At 39.5% G+C, this 20,504-nt stretch overlaps 1 protein-coding gene across 1 annotated transcript; it reads left to right on the top strand.

Moving 5' to 3' along the window:
• Positions 1-5,769: 5,769 nt before the first annotated feature.
• Positions 5,770-19,892, top strand: CDK3 (cyclin dependent kinase 3). Its single transcript, XM_063293051.1, has 7 exons — positions 5,770-5,915; positions 7,780-7,857; positions 8,318-8,438; positions 10,719-10,889; positions 14,260-14,361; positions 18,054-18,257; positions 18,750-19,892. The coding sequence occupies exons 1-7, from the start codon at positions 5,788-5,790 to the stop codon at positions 18,870-18,872; spliced, it is 927 nt and encodes a 308-aa protein (XP_063149121.1). The 5' UTR covers positions 5,770-5,787; the 3' UTR covers positions 18,873-19,892.
• The last annotated feature ends 612 nt before the right edge of the window (positions 19,893-20,504 follow it).

The following is a 20,504-nucleotide window of genomic DNA, read 5'->3' as shown; positions in this document are numbered from 1 at the left end:
ATGTCATCTCTTGAGAGTTGCCATTGTGGGATATAAGAATAGTTGATAAGCTGACCTTCTCATAACGTTATTGCCTTGAATCTCTTAGTTCTACTGAAGCGATTTGTAAAAGTTTTGTAAAATTTAAAACAGCATGATTTATCTAGAATGCTCCTTGGGAGTTTAACCAAGCATTTGCTATTTGGACTTTCTGGTTCTAATGCTATTGCTGCTTTTGAATTCCATATTTGTTAAAAATCTGGAAAGAATTAGCAAACTCCCAAGCCAACACTGTATTTTTATAAATGGTGGAGGAAGCAAATGAAATCAGTATTAAGTAGATACGTTCAAAACCTACTGTATAGTTCTGTTTCTCTCTATGGTGAGTCCAGCGGTTTTCAGGAAAATAATCCTAGGAGGATTAATGGTCTGGTCTGGAGAAGGCAGAAAATGTTTTGAACTTTCTTGATCATGCTACATTTATTGGATTTTGCACATCTGTAATATTTATCACTGGTATGCCCTTTCAAATAATGAGTTTGGATGTTTTGTTCTTGCAAACCAATTGTCAGGTATTTAAAATACTGAAACTAATTTGTCCTAAGGGTAATGCTCTGGCTAAGCAAAGACCATGCCGAGACGAGAAAGTCTCTACTGTTTTATTTAACTGCTATTGTAGACAGAAAATCCTGCCAAACTGAAGAAGCGTGGGAAAACCCAGACAGATAAACCCCAAAACTCAAGGCGGGTCTGTTCTGGGTTGGTTGGTTGGTTTATTTATCAATCAAATTTGTCACCACCCATCTCCTCCAAACGGAGGGACTCTGGGCGGTTTACAACATAAAACATTTACAACATAAAACAATAACTAATAAAATTCCAATATAAAATATAGACTTAAAACAATTTTAAAAACTAAATATAATAAAATCCCGATGGCTATGGTCTCGTTCAGTCCTTGTGTAGGAGGGGTACTTCAAGGCACTAGCCAACACCGAGTATGGCGATTCTCCTCCCTGCCCCAAGCCCGATGGCAGAGCCAGGTCTTCAATTCCCTCTGGAAGGCTAGGAGTGATGGGGCTAATCTCACCTCCGTGGGCAAGATGTTCCAGAGGGTGGGCGCCACTGCAGAGAAGCCCCACCTCCTGGACCCCGCCAGATGGAATTCTCTTACAGACGGGGTCCGCAGCATGCCCTCTCTACATGACTGGGTGGGACGGGCTGATGAAGCGGAGAAGAGGCAGTCCCTCAGGTAACCCGGTCCCATGCCATGTAGGGCTTTAAAGGTGATAACCAACACCTTGAATTGGACCCGGAAGCAAACTGGTATCCAGTGCAGCTCACGAAGCAAAGGTGTTACATGCGCCCTTCTAGGGGCACCAAAAATAGCCCGCGTGGCTGCATTCTGGACCAGCTGAAGCTTCCGGATACTCTTCAAGGGTAGCCCCATGTAGAGTGCATTGCAATAGTCTATATGGGAGATAACAAGGGCATGAGTGGCTATTCGAAGGGCCTCCCGATCCAGGAAGGGGCGTAACTGGTGCACAACACGCAGTTGTGCAAAGGACCTTCTGGTCACGGCTGCCACCTGCTCTTTGAGCAGGAGCTGTGAGTCCATGAGGACCCCCAAGTTATGCACCGGGTCTGTCTGGGGCAGTGCAACCCCATCCAGAACCAAAGATGACAAAGTCCCGGATATGGCAGAGCCCTTAACCCACAGCCACTCCGTCTTACCAGGGTTCAGCTGAAGCCTGTTGTTTCCCATCCAGACCCTCACAGCCCCCAGACACTCAGGGTGGTCACAGCATCACTTACTTCACCTGGGATGGAGATATACAATTGAGTATCATCAGCATACTGATGATACCTCATCCCATGGTAATGGATGATCTCACCCAGCAGTTTCATGTAGATGTTAAATATGAGAGGGGAGAGAACCGAAGCTGTCTTTGAATGACAGCTCAAAGTCACTAAACTACGCATGTGTTTTCCCCCTTGGATAGGGGCTTCCTCCTACTCACCATCCGTACTTATGACAGGTAAGATTGGTACAGCAGAAAGGAAGTTTGCTTACAATTGCTTTGCTATTGAGGATGCAATTCAGATGAAATTCAGAAGTTAAACTATTAACTCAAATGGTTTGTATTTGCCCTACTGTTGACATTTTGCGTTGATATTCAAAGGACTGTCAATATGATGCCTGTCAAAGATATATATCCTTGGCTATAATCCCAGCACTTGGAATTTGTCAAGGCCTCAAGAATTGTGGACTATTTGTGAATAAAGGTGGCCAACAGAAAACTTCATACCACTGATTATACTGATGTTTTATTAAGGATGCTTTAATAATTCTGGTCAAATTTTTCAGAAATGTTTAAATTGTCATATTTTATTGTCATATTTTGTTTCCATTACAATGTTTCTGTCTTACTGTTATCAGTATGTATGTGTGTGATATGTATGTGCATGTATGCATATGTGTTTTAATAAAAACAAATATGGTTATATGAATTTGAAAAGTGGTTTTTGTTGTGCCATCACCAAATGAAGTCTGATACAACAGAATTCTCCCTGGAAGTTATACTAGTGACAGCATTAATTTTCAGTGCTAGGTATATATTGCCCATTAAAGATTAATTAAGAACTAGGAATATGCATTAGAGCTGGATAGAGGAAAAGTGGAACATATTGAATTGGGTATACATAATTTTTATGTATTTTTATTGGATTCTGTAGTGCTTGTTTATGGCTATAATGAATGGATAAATAAAGTTCTGAGCAGAAAAATATCCACCAGTTCTTCCTTACCTTTTTTGAGTTTAGACTGTTGCAATCACTCACCTATTGAATTAATTATAGTAGCATAAACTATTCCCCCACCTGAAAGAGCTCCTACAAATTAGAAAACATTCTTGATTTGGAGGGATATGCTTTTTTTTCCCCTGCCTGGCATTCTATTTTACATATTCAAAATAATATTCTTTTATTTTCAAACCATAAACTGTTAAAGCATAGAAATAGGCTGGGAAAAATGCATTACTCATCTTTAGGCTGTATCTTATAGCAGGCCTACCCTGAATTATAATTCTCTCTTCACAGGAATGGTTTTTTTCTTTTTTAGTTTATACAGGAGAACTAAATCAGCCAGAACGGTGAGGCGAGGATACTGTCAGTTGGCTTTCTGTTTCTGAGAAATTAGTCTGCACACGGAAAATAATAAAGCGAAATGCTTAATTACTTATACTGGAAGCATCATAAAGTTCACCCTGTACTTAGTTTCCCCCCTAACTTTCTGTACTGGCTTCAGAGGGCGCTTGAAGTCTGCTATTCGAGGGGAAGGTTCTAATTTCCTCCCCAGTCCAGTTTGGTGTCGATACACACCTTCCTGTCTCCCTCTGGTGGTGCAGAAGTGGGGTGTATTTTGATCCCTTGGGAAGTCTGTAGTTCAGCAGGAAGGAGGGCATGGAGGCGAATGGGAGGTTAGATCAGCAGGTGAGAGGCCTTTTTTGGAGAGCAGAGGCTTAATTTTACACATGAACACCCACTTTTAGCAATGGTGATTCATGAAAGCTCCGGGGGGCGGGTGGAGGTGGTGGCTGGTTGGTCAGTGGCTAATATTCTGGTTTTCGTAGTTGGAGGTCTGGGCCTGAGGCCTTTTCCAATTAGGAGATATATGTGTCGCTTTCAAAAATGCTACATTCCAGAAGATCCCATAAGGGTAATGCTTGAAGTACTGTACCAACTTGGTTGTTTGTGTCTGGGAGCTTTGCAGTAGCTGCAGCTCTGAAACTCTGAGGAGAGAAATCAACTGAGTTCAAGAGCTCCTTCCTCAGAGGAGGTGCCTCTTGAAAGCTCTCAAAGAGGTTTGAAGACAATAGCTTTCCCTGGTGGTTTCTCCCCAAACAGTCACCACCATATCTTCTGGCCATGAGTTCCCTTCCTACCTGATAAAGAGGTTTTTTTCATGCCTGTCTTGGTTTCAAATCAGCTTTGTGGGCTGGGGTGTGGGGGCAGAGTATTTTGCTACCCAAGGAAAGAGCAAGATGGCGTTTGCTTTTGTGGAAGAGTATAAGCAATTTGAGTATTAATAGATTTTTGGGCGTAGGGCTCCTGAGCATAGCCAGAGTTTTAAATATAGCAGCCATTAATTAGCAAGCACATAATAGCTTCAACTCTGTATTAGATAAAGTTCTGCAGAGCATTTGGAGCTAGCTGAAGTTGTGGTTTTTCATTTAACAGGTACAGCATAGAGAATATTTTAAACTTAGTTTTTTTATAGTCGATTTGTAACTATTCACCTTATACTCCTGTAGTTCCTTGTTGCTTAATTATAAATGCACCCTATTTTCTCTGTTTCAGGGTCTTGCCCATGGAGTGCTACTGGACATGTCCATGTGTGCTTGACCTGGCTTTGTAAACCTATAATAAATCTTGGAGGCTGATGTAGTCTGTGTTGTCGTAACTGAATAGAGAAAATAAACCTCATCTTGTCCCTGAAGGACAAGTGAGAAGGGAGAGGAAAATATAAATGGGGATGAAAATAAATTTAGAAGTTGCCTCTTACAGATTTTTCTCCAATGCTTTCCAGTTCGTATGTAGAATCTGTGGCAAGGGAGTTCTACTCCCCCATTGGTGATGAGATAGTATGTTTTCTATCATGTTTTAGAAGATAACTCCCTGCATCCTTGACTAAGACAGTTGCCAGGTCCACAGTCAAACTCATGGGTGACCCTGTTATAACAAGGAGCACATTTTTTCCACATGTTAGTATAACATTGGTGCTTCATCGGCAAACTGAGAGGAAATGAATACACCTGAGAACCCCTCTTGGGTGGGAGAAGCCCATTTGTGCTAGATGATGAAATTCACCAGGTTTGCTTGTGCAAATTATTGTCCTTCAGTCTTGCCTGTTGTACTACTATGAGTCCTAACTGTTCTTGGAGGCTTTGGAGGAAGGTTAGGATGCCAATTAGGCTGTCCATCTAGAGATAGGCTACCACTTAGGCAGAGTAAGGATGCCACTATGGGACAGTAAATTGTAAATTGTACTTTTATTGTCAGGGAAGTTAGATTTTCTGTTTCATGTTCCAGAATAACTTGGCTAGCTTAGCCTTATGTACATGGGGATGGGGGAAAATGGGGGCGTACACATGCTATGCTAAATGTTTTGGCCTGTATACAGTAGGTCTCCATTTGTAACATGGAACTGAGATATTTTGTTCCTGGAGTTGGACTGGTTAGCACAAATGGTAGCTCTTGTTCCTTTTTTGCCTAGTGTTAAAGGAACTAGTAGTTCCTTTAACTACTAGTGTTAAAATCTCATATCCAAAAAGTTTTTGCCCACCATGGATATAATCGATTGTTGTGATTATGACGTGAGTACATACCTTGGCAGAAGTAACTGTCAACCATCAATAACCCTAACCACGGGGCGGGGTGTGTGCAAGAGAGCCAAAATAAGTGGATGTAATCGATTGGTGTGTGAAACGCACTGATAGGCAAAACTTTTTTGGTGGGCAAAAAAGAAACAAGAGCCCAAATGGCACAATAAATATTGTAAAAACCAAATATTGTAGAAGCCATTCATTTACTAACAGAAGCTAAAATGTTAGAAAAAAGATGGTAGTCTATTCTAAAGATGTTGTTAAAAGAGGCCTTTAAATAACATTCATGCAAACTTATGTAGTTTGCTTTCTAGGGGATAAAAAGAATGACAGCGTGTAATGTTATGATATATAGAAATGGCAAAATAGTACTATTGCTAAATTTCTGAGTAACATTTTATAGCACCAAGTCAGAAAGCAAAAAATGGACACATTCCAAGATGTATTCCAGAAAGTAGAGAAGATTGGGGAGGGCACCTATGGAGTCGTGTATAAAGCAAGAAACAAGCAAACAGGCCAGTTAGTTGCTCTGAAGAAGATCCGACTTGATTCGTAAGTATTGGAGCTAGACCCTAAACTTTTAGTTCATAAGATTTCCCCTAAATCTGCTGCTCTTAAACTGATTTTCAATAGCATTTTGGAATACTGACTGAGAAAAAGTGCTGGTGTTTCTTGAAACATATTTAGGATGAGAGAAATGTGGATTTCTAAAACCACTTCTGGAAAGCATTGGTTGGAGTTTGTTCATACTGATAATATGACATTCCCAATAGGTGCCAGATCAACTATATTTCAAAGTATCCCTAACAATAAAATAGCAAGCACCTTCGGATTGTAGGCTATGATGAATTTAGGCTCAGACTGGATGTGACGGCAGATGTGTGAATATAGTTGTGTCTTACAGTTTTTGTAAATGAGAGCTCTATGCATGCATACTTTTCCCAGTGAGGCACAACTGGGCTGGATAGAGGAATTTTATCAGAAACCAGGAGGATCTCAATCTATTGATGTCTCATGTTCTGCTACAAAGGTCCCCAAATATCCTATCCAGTCACTGGACATATTCAAACTTACTTATCTTCAGTAAGGATCTGCATTATATTCATTTATACCAAGTCCTGTGTGCCAGATTCATAGCAGTGGAATAAATGGTATATATATTCACAAGAACAGAGTCTTTATGGATCACCTCAGATAGGCAACAGATATTCTCTGTCAGGATGTGTACAGTAATACCAAGTGTTAACTAACTTGAAAAATGTTTTTCACCCTCAGCATAATTTCTATAAAAGGGTGGTTGCTTCAGGCAGTGCATGAATCATTGATAATTAATAACCTGATCATGAGAATGTTTAAAGTAAAGTGTGATAGCTAGCTCAAAATTTTCTGAAGTTGACTACATTAGATCCTGTCCGCCAGTCCTCCCCTCCTGCTCTGTGTTCCAAGCACCTCAGTAACAACTCTCTGCCTCCCCAAAACTAATCTGCTCCTTGCTATGTCCACTGAAAAAATTTAGTTTTTAAATCTTGTAGGGTAGTAGTTCATCCTGAGAGATGGGGATTTGTAGGTTGAGAATAGTAATAGAGTAGTTTTGGTTAAATCCAGAGAAAGAATCTGTGATTGATTGTGTGACAATTGAAGCCATTAGTGGACAGCTAGGACCACAGAATGGAGTAGAGCTTAACACAGCGGAAGAAACTGTGCACAGAAAAAGAATATTATCTTAAATAGCTTCAATGAGCACATCAGAGAAACACAGGTTGTTGATCTTACACATTCAGCCCTCCGAAGCATAAAGAATCACACACTTAGACAAAGTAGGTTTAAGATAAGTAAAAAGAGTCTTACTGACTTTATTCTTGGTTGTTACATCCATCTTCGGTGGAAAATGAAGTTCCTCGTATCTTCTGTTCTTTCTAAACTTAATTCACCCTAAACTCTCAGCCCTATAGCTGCCAAGAGCTGCGTGGAAGAAAAGTGGGAAAACAGTTCCTTTTCTTAGGCTGACTGCATGGCCCAAGATGGAGCGAGAAGCAAAGCATGCAGCATGCTTTGCTCCCAGTGAAGGAGGGAGAGAGAGAGAGAGAGAGAGAGTGGGAGTGGCAACAAACAGGTTCCTCAGTAGCACAGAGAGTTGTATCCTGGGACAAACTCAATTTACATACTAATGAGGCATGCTGGATTTGCCAGGATTTCCAACAACAATCCCCATAAGCAATCCATAGAAAAGAGGGATGAGAGGATGATTTTATTTTATTTTATTTATTTAATTTCTATAGCTGCCCATCTAAACAAGTGACTCTGGGTGGCTTACAATCATAAATAATGAATGATTTCATGATGAAATATTACTCTGCCCAAAACATTCCTTAGAAAGACTGGGATTGCTTCATCTTAAAATGTGTTTCCCCCACAGGGATACAGAAGGAGTACCTAGCACAGCAATCAGAGAAATCTCATTGTTAAAAGAATTGAAACACCCAAATATAGTGAGGTAAGAAAAGATACTGGTCTTTATATCTGTTAGAATATGGCGTGTAAATATCAAGTATTCTCACAGATAGCAATTCCAATGTTGCATATATTCATATAAAAAAATAGACCAGGGAGGTTAAACACCTCCCTGAGATGTTTAACTCAATAATTTGTGTATTACAATTTTATCCCACTACCTCCAAAGAACTCAGATTGGCTTGCACAATTTTCCTTTGTTTTATCCTTTAAAGCTCTGAGAGGTGAGATAATTGGCTCAGGTCACTCAGTGAGTTTCATGTAAAGATTTCAAATTAGATTTTCCATAATCTTAGTGCACTGTAATCACCCTGTAACATTAATTCTCCTTCTGCTGTACTGAAGAGCTTGTAATAATCATGCTTACATCTTTTATTTTTGTTTAATCATATTAGTTTTTCCAAATCCAAATACTCAAGTCATTGGGCTTAATTTTTTTTCAGGCTCCTTGATGTAGTACATAATCAGAAGAAGCTATACCTAGTCTTTGAATATTTGAATCAAGATCTTAAAAAGTACATGGACTCATCTCGTACAGGAGAACTTCCTCTAAGCTTAGTCAAGGTAGCAAGCGGCACAAATATCCTCTCTCACATGTTCCAATCTGGAGAACTGTCCTTTGTCCATCACTGGTAATTGGCTAGGACATTTTCAAACTGCTTATCAAATTTCAGATTGTTCCTTTATAACATTAAAGCTCAACCTACAGCCCTTGTGCACCAACAATCTTCTCTCTGGTCCACTGCAATCAACAGTACTTTCTGGTTGCCTGCCAAAAATGCGATTGTCAGATTCCTAGGAATGCCATAGTACCCGGCCAGCTATACAATTAAATGTGTTGGAAGCTGCAGGAAAGGGCTGTTCTGCTAGGGAAGAGGAAAGAGAAGATGGGGTGACTGTATATATCTGTGTGTATGCATATGTATGGGTTTATGGGTGTAGGGAGCCAGGGAGATAATCTTGGAGAAACCATCCAGAAGCCATTAAGGCAGTAACAGGTGCAGAAGTACGCGTTGAGTCCAGGGAGGTGGGACAGTGTTAGAAAGAGACAGACTGGCTCCCCCCCGCTGTGACTCCCTGGGGTATAAGAGGGAGGGAAGGAAAAACACACGCAGACTTGTAAGATTCTGTTATTATAGCCTGGCTCAATAAAGTACAGTTCTAGTATTTCTGTGGAGTTAGTTTCCTGATCTGGTCTACCTCATAGGGCTGAGAGTGTGCCCCTGGGTGTGCATATGTATGTATTTGTGGCCCTTGATTGATCAGCTGGTATCCCATGTGATTCTTGTGGTCAAAAGGGTTGCCAGCTCTTCTTACCTGGAGTATTGCAAAATCTTTGACATATACTTCATTTTGTTTTTTGTCTGGCTCATGACAGAAGAGCTAGTTTTGACAGCAGTTGTTAATGAAGATGTTATGGGAAGAATTAAATACATTGTCTTTATTCTTCCTGCTGAGTTTCCTCTTCCAATTACATCTCCCTTCAAATCTGCTTGGATTTCCCAGCCCATGTTCAGAAAATACATTTTTAACTGTGAAGGAAAAAAAAAAGATTTGAGGGAATGATCTGGCACTGCAAAAGTAGCAGCTCTGCAAACTATTAAGCAGCTTTATTTCATACTGTTTTTTTTAATACAAAATGTTATCCTGAAGCTGTTATTTAAGGGGGAAAAGGCACTAGAATGTTGATATGCATATAATATTTGAAAAGCCCACTAATAATGTTGTCTTCATTCAAACAATATGTAATTGTTGAAGAGTCCCCCATTGGGGGAGATGGGCGGTGATATAAATTAAATAAATAAAATAAAATAAATAAATTGTTAGTGTAGAATGGTCTTGTATATCTGAAAGCAGAGTTAAGCAAATACTACTTCTTGTCCAAAAGTTTCCAGTGATCTCAAAAGATGTGCAATAAGCACAAATTCAGAAATGGCCTGAGGCAGGCAAAGCTTAGCTTCTTGACTTTTTTCCTGCTATGTTGTCCCACCAAAAAGACTGATTAGCTACCTTTACTATCTCAGCAAGGGAAATGGGAAGATGTGCTCCAAAAATACACATTGGTAAACCACAGGCTATGAGCCAGTTTGGTGTAAAGGTACCAAGCTAGAAACCGGGAGACTGTGAGTTCTAGTCCCACCTTAGGCATGACACCAGCTGGGTGACCTTGGGCCAGTCACTCTCGCTGTGCCCTAGGAAGCAGGCAAGGGCAAATCACTTCTGAGAAACCTTGCTACAAAAACTGCAGGGACTTGTCCGGGCAGTCGCCAGGAGTCAACTGTGACTTGAAGGCGCACACAGACAAACCCCAGGCTGCTTGTCGCACTTAGGTTTGGGGACAGTTATTTTGATCAAGTTCGCTGTGTGTATGTATTATACGTGTGGCGACTTTAACACCTGCCATTTGTTCCTGGGGTCAGATGAGAAGATTCAAGACTGCAGTACTTCTGAATAGGCTCACTGGGGGAAAAGCTTTACTCCAGCCCCCTCCTCCCAGCAGTCCGGTGCTCAAGTCCATCATGCTTCTCCAGACTTTCCAAATTGCTTTTTGGTGGGTTAAAGGAGAGCAGTGTCTTTCTCCAGAGCTAAAAAAGAGGTACAAACCTGGAATCTGTTTATTTTGTTTGCTAGCTAGGGATAAGACACCTGGTTAGCAAAGATCACTACGTGGCAGCTAAGAGATATATTCTATTCTAATCCTTTGCCATCACTTAGTGGCTGCCAATATTTTTGCAGCCCATATATGGTGGCAGAATTTTGAGTTATATCTTATTTTGCTTAGGAAATGATATGTCAGCCTTCTATGGTTTCTTCATACGTGGTCTTTGAACCTTTTTTTTCTAGAGCTATCTTTACCAACTGTTACAAGGTGTAAGCTTCTGTCACTCTCACAGAGTTATCCACAGAGACCTGAAGCCCCAGAATTTGCTGATAAATGAAATGGGAGCCATCAAGCTAGCCGATTTTGGCCTAGCTAGAGCTTTTGGAGTTCCACTGCGTACCTACACACATGAGGTAATGCCTGTCTCTGAGTTATGTAAGTTGCTGGATTAGGTCCTGAAAAGAATCACATAGAGATGTGTGTGCATGTGAGAAAGAGGGAGTTTTGTCTGTAGCCCCCCAAAATCTTGGGTGTAGCTCCCAGAACCTCTTCAAATTTACCATTAAATTGTCATTTTTAGTATGACAAAGGGGGAAATTCATTAAGCACATGGGGAGTAAGTTGTGTTAATGGCATTCAATTAGTTTGATAGAATTTTAATTCAAATGTAGATGAAATCATTTTTAGTTTTTGTCTTGGTCTTGTATATTTGTTTGCTCTGACTCTATGTATTTTAGGGAATTCAGAGAGTAACCATGACGTCCAGCCAGAAAAGAAAGGTGCTCCTGTATTATCGGAGCTGACAGCATTCTGAAGAAACCAAAAGTACCAAGCCCCCAGACTTCCTGCCCTGCACACACATCTTACTGGCCCCTTGCTCTTGCCCTGGGGGCCAGAACAGATGAATAATATCCATATTACTGGTCATCCCAGCTCTTCTTTCAAATACATTTACCAGAGTGAAAATATTTGTACCATGTTCCATGTACATAAGCTGGCTTATGGAACTCTGAAATATGCAGCTGGTATGAACCCAGCCGGTCATAGCCATCAACTTTTCCCTTGTCAACTCGTAAGAGGTTTTAGTTTGGAGTATTAGCTGAACTTAACAGATTGTATTCACAGATCACCCTAAGGACTCTTCTCTTAGCCAAATTAAAGTGCTATTCACTATCACTCAGTCTTTGAGCTGGAAGAAAACTGTACTGGCATAGAATTTGCTGCCCCCACTGGCACTCCTTTGTTGCCCTGATGTCAGCAAATGGTGCTGTCTTTATTTACAGTGTACAAGACACATTAAGGACAGGGAGTGGTGGATTCCCTAGTTTTGGCTTTTTATTTACTTATTCAATATGTAGGTGGCCCACTTGCCATGCGAGTTGTTTCTTTCCTTTCCATTAAATGCCAGCACTCTGCTTTGTCTCCAGGCTAGGGCTGGGGGCGGTGGCAAGTTTTGACTGATGGCTACACTGGTGGGTTAGCCATCTGTCAACACTTGTGGCTTAATGTATGTTTTCTTCATAGGTGCATTCAAAGGGATGTCAGCAGATAGCTGGGCTTCTTTAGGATGCAGGTTTACAGTGGTATTTTGAAATAGTACTAAACCCTTTTCCAAAAGACGCCTGATGTTCAGCTGATATCAGACTTCCTTTGAATGCATTGATACAAAACATTTGCATCAAAAGGGAGCTGATGATTAGGATCCTTTTTATTTAGAATTATTCCAAAAGAGCTGCTACAGAGGTTTCATGCTGTTCCAGAAGAGCTCTAAAAGCACTAAACCTGTGCTCAAAAACAACAGGTATAGGAACTTTTATACCATGATGAAGCAGGGGAGAGAAAGAGAAAGGGAGACTCCTCTGTTGTTCAGGCCAATTTAGGTTCTGAACTGTGACAGACTCAGAGACTTGGGGAATACAGGGGAGAGGTCTGTTTGAAAGAATTGTGCCCTTCTGCTGCCCAAAGGAGAATGGTGCTAGAAGACAGTGCGTGGGGGCCAGAAAGGAAAGGGTGATCCCTGCCAGTGCAGAAAGGGTGATAAGTGTGGGCTAATCCCACCCCGTAAGGGTCACCTGACTGCACAGACAGAATGGTTGTTGCAGTATGTTAGATTCCACCCACATTAAAACTGTTGCCTACTTACAGGGTAAAAAACACTAACACTAGAAAACCTAAGGGGATTTTAAACTGCCGCAGGTTTGGTTTGGGGTGAAATGAAGGCAACATCATGAGGACATAACAGAAAAAAGAGGTTGCCAGGCATGTTCTGCTGTGATCAGGTACAAGTGGGGAAAAGCCCAGACACAGGATTTCATTAATCATGGTTTATAACATGGCTAGCTCAACCAACATGTTGTCATATCAAAAGAAACTGTACTGTGATGTGTCAAACCAGAAGTCATACTGTTGAGATTTTAGTTCAAGATCTGCATAAACAAGATAGGGAAAGCATGCAGAGCGTAGCTTCTGGAATGTTTTCTAAACCTATAGAGCAGCTCTACTCTGGGTCTCATGACTGGAAAGGAAGGGTGGGGTGGGGGTGTCAAATGGAGTAGTTGGCAGCATTGGAGGACTGGGTTTTTTTAATTATGTAGCCTCCAGTCAGATTCTGCTGATTTTCAAATGTGATCTTTCTTCAGGGGCTTCCCCTGCATCAAAGATGGACCCATTCTGGTCTATTTTCACAGTGATCCTGCAGATGGATCTTGAGCCCTTTTGTGTAATATCTTCACAACATTCCATTGGGTTGGAAAGAATAAAAAGTGATCCCTTGGGATCATCATGACCAATATTCTCAGTTGATTGCCTTATATTATCTTGGCAACAATTAAAGATGTAAGGATCTCTTCAGGGAGCAGAGCAGACAAACTTAGTTTGCAAATGGAGGAGGGGAAAGATAAATTTTGTAAAATATCCAGTCTTCGCCAGTCTTGAGCAATGTCTCCCATGACTCAGTTGGTGACGTAAATGAAAAGGTGGTCTTCATGCTCACAGCACGATCGTTTGCAGCAGGGAATCTTCACATATACACAGAAGGTTTCTTATGAACTGGAACCAGATGGAAATGATGATCTGTAGCTTTAGAGTCCCTGATGCAGATAATATGTGCTGTACACATGGGAGCTATATCTTCACTTGCATCATGAAAATGACTGAGAGAGGGAACATGCTGTTCAGTGCTTTGCTTGTGTTGGATTCATCTCATGCAGACAATATCTGTACAAGGCTTGAGCTGGAACTAGAATGGGAAGCTATTAAATTAGAGATAGTGTTTTTATCTTTTTAAATTCCCTGTGCAACCTCCAAGACTTTCACATTAATTGGGGTATGAACTTTCCTGAATTCTTGGTTACAAAAAAAAAATCATGTCCCAATATATCTGTTGATTTTATGAAAATCTCTGTTGAAGCAAACTAACATGGTTAGTCTGAGACTTAGACTTTTTTTTTTTGCCTCTGAGACTATTTCTCCACCAGATCCTTGGCCTGTCCTTTTGTCCATCTCCCACACGATATTGCTTGTTGTCCTGTTGTGGGGTTCAGAGCATCCCAGTAAGGAGGGAAAGTGGAAGAGAAAGAAAGTCAAGGGGCACAAAACTTGTCTGACTACCAGTAATAGAGGACATTGCATTCCAGCAGATTGTATTGATGTGAGAATTATTTCTGGCAAATAACTTGGAAAGTTCTCAGTGTGCTTTGGACTTATAGCTCAATAATAAACGTTCTTAATTAAACCTGAGAAGGCCTTATATATCAAACAACCATTAAATTTGATTCCTTTTAGGTGGTAACCTTATGGTATCGGGCTCCTGAAATTTTACTGGGTTGTAAATATTACTCAACAGCTGTGGATATCTGGAGCATTGGCTGTATCTTTGCAGAAATGGTAACATTATTCATCTTTTTCTGTTTCAGGAAAACAGTATAAAACAGTATAAATGATAGAAAATGCATATCTCTTGAGTGTCATTTGTAGTAGTGTGGGACTTACTTGAATTTGTATAATCTCTTTGTGCTTATGTGTGAGAAAGAGTGGCATTGACTGAAAATACAGTGACTTTCAATAGATACCATCTGTCCCTTTGCAGTTTGACCTGGGACCAGATTTTCTCGATACCATTATCATCAGAACTCAAACCTGAAAAATCTTTTCTTTTTTTGGGGCAATAGATTTGTTTTATGCATTGCATTTTTCAGATGACATAAAATCAGTGATACTGAGAGTGTGTAAAATTCTTATTTTAAATATTTGGATATTTTTTTCCTATGGTAGAGTCTAGTCTTTGGAATACGTATTCTAAGGATGTTCTCATGTTGCAGATAATGTGATCATTTTGCCATCATATCAAGATTTACTTTTTATTAACCAAGGCATTTCTCGTTGGATATATTACCTCTGAATGTTTTATGGTTTTATAGATTATTGCATCTGAGTTTACAGCTGTATAAAGATTACATTGTAGTGGCAGCTTTTTAATATTATAGGTAATAAATAGGGTTTAGTCCAATTTGATGAAGTTTTTATAAGGCTTGTATATGTGTTATTAGAGCAGTCTTTCCCAACCTTTTGACCCTGGAGGAACCTTTGAAATATTTTTTTGCCTTGGGGAACCCCTGCACATTCAGGCTCAAATATAGGCCAGAAGTTACAAAATTATTATATTGATTTCATGTGTAGGCCCGTGTGTATGCATTAACAATGTTCTTAAACTAAAAATAAGGAATGAAACTTACCTTTTTAATGTGAAGTTGCCCAAATTTGAAATAATTTTTTAAATAAATTGTGATCTCCCAGGGGACCCCTAGTGACCTCTCGCAGAACCCTAGGGTGCCACGCAACCCTGGTTGAGAAACCCTGGATTAGAGAGCCAGTTTGGTGTAGTGGTTCAACCATCAGTCTAGAAACCGGGAGACCACGAGTTCTAGTCCCACCTCAAGCACAAAGCCACCTGGGTGACCTTGGGCCAGTCACACTCTCTCAGCCCCAGGAAGGAGGCAATGGCAAACCACTTCGGAAAAACCTTGCCAAGAAAACTGCAGGGACTTGTCCAGGCAGTCTCCGAGAATTAGACAAGATTGAACAGATTAAAAAAAAACTTATATTATTACTTGCTGATTTGTTCTATCCTGATGTTGTTTTCATCTGTTTCTTTATCTGGGAAAGAACAAATAATCTATACTCTTCCTTTAATTTTTATTCTCTTTCTTTTTAATATGATTATATTTTATTTCTATGTTTTATCTTGATATTTTTGAAGTGTAAATTTTCTGGTCATTCTACTGAAGAGCAGCATGTTAATCTTTTAAATACTATATAGAAAAATGAATCAAAGTATTAGGACTATTTGGTGAAAACTATCCACCCCTTTTCAAGACATGATACTTTTTAGAATTGTATAGTGATTCAGATTTGAAGGGAAAAGATGTTTTGAAGCAGACATAGGACCTGTCCTCTTTAAATGAAACATGTCTTCTTTTGGAGTCACACTGCTGCAAATGCAGGAAAAGACACTTTATTTCAGGAGCTGCTGAAATGTGCTTTGTGAGTGCCCATGTGTACTCCAAACTACCTTTTCTTCTTTGAATCCAAATCAATGCATAGTCCTAAAAATACGGGGCCTATCATGCCCTCTCTTTCTATTGTTTCTAACTGTTAAAACCCTAATTTGAGGGTAGACAGTTTTCTTCCAGCAATTTCAGAGACCATATCTGGTGATGTCATGGTATTACTGAAGGATTTATTTTTTCCTTAGTTGGAGGAGTTAAAAAAACAAACAATATCCATTAAACCTCACAGAACATTATGAGGATGGCTTGGAGGCCTCAGGATGGCAATGGGGCTGCAAGTGGCCTGTGAGTTGCCTTCTCCTATCCCAGAGAGATGGTTATTTATAGAATAGGTTGTAACTACAAAAGGAAGGGTGAGGAAGATTTAAAGGAAATTTAAATCCTTATGTTTCATTATTTCTTGCCAAAAATGCCATTAAAAGCTTGCACTTTAGTTTACTCCATTAGGCTTAGTCTCAGCATCTAACTGAATTCCATCCAACACTATACAAATTCTTTCTTTGCTTTTTGCCTATTTACACTGTTCATTGATTTGTAAGACTGAAATACAGTACAGAAGCAGCCACTAGAGGTTGCTGGTGTCTAAGAGAACAAACATTTTACAGCACTAAATTAAAAGGTGCATAGACTCCTTCTCCTGATATCTTTTGCAATATTTTGAAATGGCAAGAGTCATAAATGTAGCCTATGCTTAAAAACTAGTTTCCAAAGACAATTTAATCCAATTTCTAAAGTTCTCTCTACAAGAGGTGAGTTAGATCTCTAGCCAAAAGAGTGATCTGTTCTTTTCCAGCTGGCCAGATGGGTAGGAGAATGAGAACCAGAGCTGGAAGTAGATATTAGAATGATTCGTTGCCTACCAAAGATCAATGGCAAATTGTGTAATTTTTGCCCAGAAGTTTGTCTGAATTTCAGTTCCCAAAATTGAGCTACTGAAATTCAGACAATCCCCCCTTTGTGTTTTTCAGTACATGCATTTGTTACGTTTGGTGGTTTGGAAAAATATCTGAGCGGAGCTCTGTAACCAAAGGTCAATTGTAAGAAGTCTTAACAAACACAGTGAAATTCTTCACAGGCTTTCTGACCATCTTGCCATCATTCCTCTGTTGCATTTATAATTTCATATGAATTGTGAAAGTGAAATTATATCATGTGGGCACTCTTCCCAATAGCTGTGACAATGACAGTGACTGCATGTTGCTACGGTGGATGGATTGTGGAGGGGGGAATAAATTCTAAATGCAGGTAGGAAAATACTAGCTCCAAGGCGCTGAACTCTATGGAGGCATGGAAAGAATAATGACTAACCTGAGCCCAGGGCATGTGATGCAAAAGTACTCACAAATAGGCTTCTCACAAGGTCTACAAAGCCACTTCAGTTCAGAGGAAATACCAAGTTTGCTGTGGTTTCTAATAAATTAGAGCAGCTTCAGAAACTGATAGATTGAGTTCCTCAAAAACAGACACTGAAAGATCAGGCAAGTTGGGAGCTGATCTCAAAGTAGTACAAAACACCAAGGTGAAAATGCCCACAAAATCTCAGTATAGTGCAGTTTCATATATTAATAGTATACATGACCATATGAATAGGATAGGTGTTGGGTTAAGATATTCCTCTCGGAGTGTAGAATTCTAAAGTATTTTCAGTATATTATATTCTGTAATTCTTTTGGTCTTCCTGGAGAAAATCTATCTGTGGCGTCACTAAGAATTGACACTAACTTGATGGCACATAATCAATTCTTGGTGCTGGAAGGAGTGGGGGAGAGACAGAGAATAGCAAAGTGATAGTTAAGGATTATATGAATATTTTGGAAACGATGAACTGGAATAGTTGGAGAGGTCTGTTGCTCTCTTCCCACTGATACTTGATAGGCTACTAGATAGGTCTTTGTTCTGATATACCAGAATTCTTCTAATGGAAACATTTTATTTGGAGAGAGTAATGTTACCCAGAATGAAGATCATATGTATAAGAATGCAGGTGAATGAATCTTCTCCTTGGTCCAGGTGACTAGAAAAGCCTTGTTTCCTGGAGACTCTGAAATTGACCAGCTGTTCCGGATTTTCCGCACTCTTGGTACTCCAACTGAATCACTGTGGCCAGGAGTCACAAATCTTCCTGACTATAAAGGAAATTTCCCCAAATGGCCAAGGAAAGATATGAAGGTGATAATTCCAAATTTGGATCGAGATGGACGAGACTTACTGCTTGTGAGTAGAAGATTGGAAAAGGGGCTGTGGTTGTTTTTTAATAGTTGTGACAAGAATTGGAACGTGTCCACTTAAAGAATTGGAATGTATCCACTTAAAGAATTGGAATGTGTCCAGCAGATCAATTTGAAATTCAAAGGAAGGAATTTCTAATTTCTATGGATTATGACCTCTCAGTGTGCATCCACAAATTACCCCACTTAATAAGAATGTACGAGGCAGCCTGCTAAATCAAGCCATAGGCCCATTTAGTTAGGCATTCTGATTCCAGTGCTAACATATGCCCAAGGAAGCTCATTAGCAGGACAGAAGTGGACTAGCTTATACCCTTTTGTTCTTTTTGACAAAAATGAGGACTGGAAAAGATTATTTCAGTGTTACTTGAATTTTCAGTGTTACTTGAATTTTTCAGTTTTCAAGGGTTTGCTGTAAATGGGCAGGATTTAAAGATTGTGGCACACTTGTTCATATTTCTCTCTTTCTAAATTACAGCAACTGCTAATGTATGATCCCAACAAGCGCATCTCAGCCAAAGCTGCTTTGAACCACCAGTATTTCTGGCAAATTCCACGGGATGCTAAACAACAGTGTGTAGTAGAACAGTACAGGCCATGAGATAAAGAAGTTCTGGTTAATGCTTTGCTGAAAATAGCTACCTGGATTTATCTCATTCTAAACAACTGAGCAAAGGAGCAGTCGTAATTGGCATTAAATGTTCTTCACCTTTTGCGGAAATTAATATTCATGCAAACATTTTGACAGTTGTAAATGGTACAGATCCTTGTAACGACTGTTAGTTCTTCTATAAAGAGATGAAAAAGCTTGATGCTTTTAGTATATGAAAAGGAATATGATTTGCTGTCTGTTTGGAGTGGTAGAATGACAAAAAAGTTTAACTAAACCCAGCTTCTGTGATATTTTATTCAGTCATTGCTGTAGTATTAACATTCCGGGATATGGCTATTATTATTTAGATTAGGCTTGCACATCTGGCAATACCCTAATTTTTGGTATCATCTTGATACTTGATTTTTCTTTTTTTAATATGATGAACTCATGCTGTAGTTCACAACACTACTGAAAACTAACCATGCTCAAAAAGAAAAGTATATGTAAGGGGGGGGATAGATATCACAGAGACATCTAGAAATATGATGCATTTGAATTTCTTTCTGTATATATCCAACCTCATAAAGAACAAGAACTGTGTGTCATGTACGGTATTAAATGATTAAGCTTAGGCCTCTTTGGTTGCAGTTCGGATTTTCAGGAATATTAGAATTTTAGTTTCTAATTAAATGAAAATATAGACGTCTGATAATCAATATGCCCAAACCTGAATTAGATAGTGTGAGACAATAAACAAACAAACAAACAAACAAGCACACACTTGACAAACTCCAGTTGTTGATCTTGGCCAAATATACTGGATTGAACCAGAGACCTTGTGATCTCTGGGTTCTGATGGAACCCTGACTATACACTGGTGGAAGGAGGGAAATCTTACATGGATTCAGCTTTTCCCTTGTCCCTTGTGCCCCCTGAAAATCTGCTCTGGAGAACAGTATGGGAAATTACAGTACATGAAGAGTACCTGGAAGAAGTAAATGAAAAGTACTTGTCCTATTATGCAAATATGTTTTTTTTTTTTACAAAAGAGCAACCTAGTTCTTTTCCATGGATTTATTTTAAAATTGCTGTTGATACTTTAAGAAGTTTTACCACTAATTGTTAATATTACTGTAATTGTTCCTGTTTGCATAAATAAAAAAATGCTTCAGTAACCTTTGCTATAGTAAGTTTTGATGGTTGGAAAACCATCAGAAAGAGCTGTAAAGGGGCAATTTCAAGACAGATTTCAATTTCAATTCAATTTCAAGACAGATACAATCAGCCTCCATTTTGAAAGTGAACAAAGCACTGGAAAAGTCATAATACAGTGTCTAACTATCATTTTAAAACAAGGTTCTAGCCTTGTTGCCCAGGTAAGTGGCAGTACCTAGCCATTTATGGTTAATTTCAAAAGGCTAAGTAGGATCAGAGCTAGTTAGTACTTAGATGGGAAAGCACTATGAAATATACTGGGCTGTAGGCTAGCCTGGAAAGTTAAAAAAAAAATCTTAGAAAAAGAATATGGCAAACCACATTGTTGCCAAGAAAACTATGTGCAAATATGAGGTCCCCGGGAGTTAAGTGCAACTGGCAAGAGTTTTTTAATCTTATATATAGATTTTTTTACAATATGTA

This window comes from Candoia aspera, chromosome 2, assembly GCF_035149785.1.
Source record: "Candoia aspera isolate rCanAsp1 chromosome 2, rCanAsp1.hap2, whole genome shotgun sequence".
Lineage (NCBI taxonomy): Eukaryota > Metazoa > Chordata > Lepidosauria > Squamata > Boidae > Candoia > Candoia aspera.
This window is presented reverse-complemented; position numbering and strand designations above follow the sequence as displayed.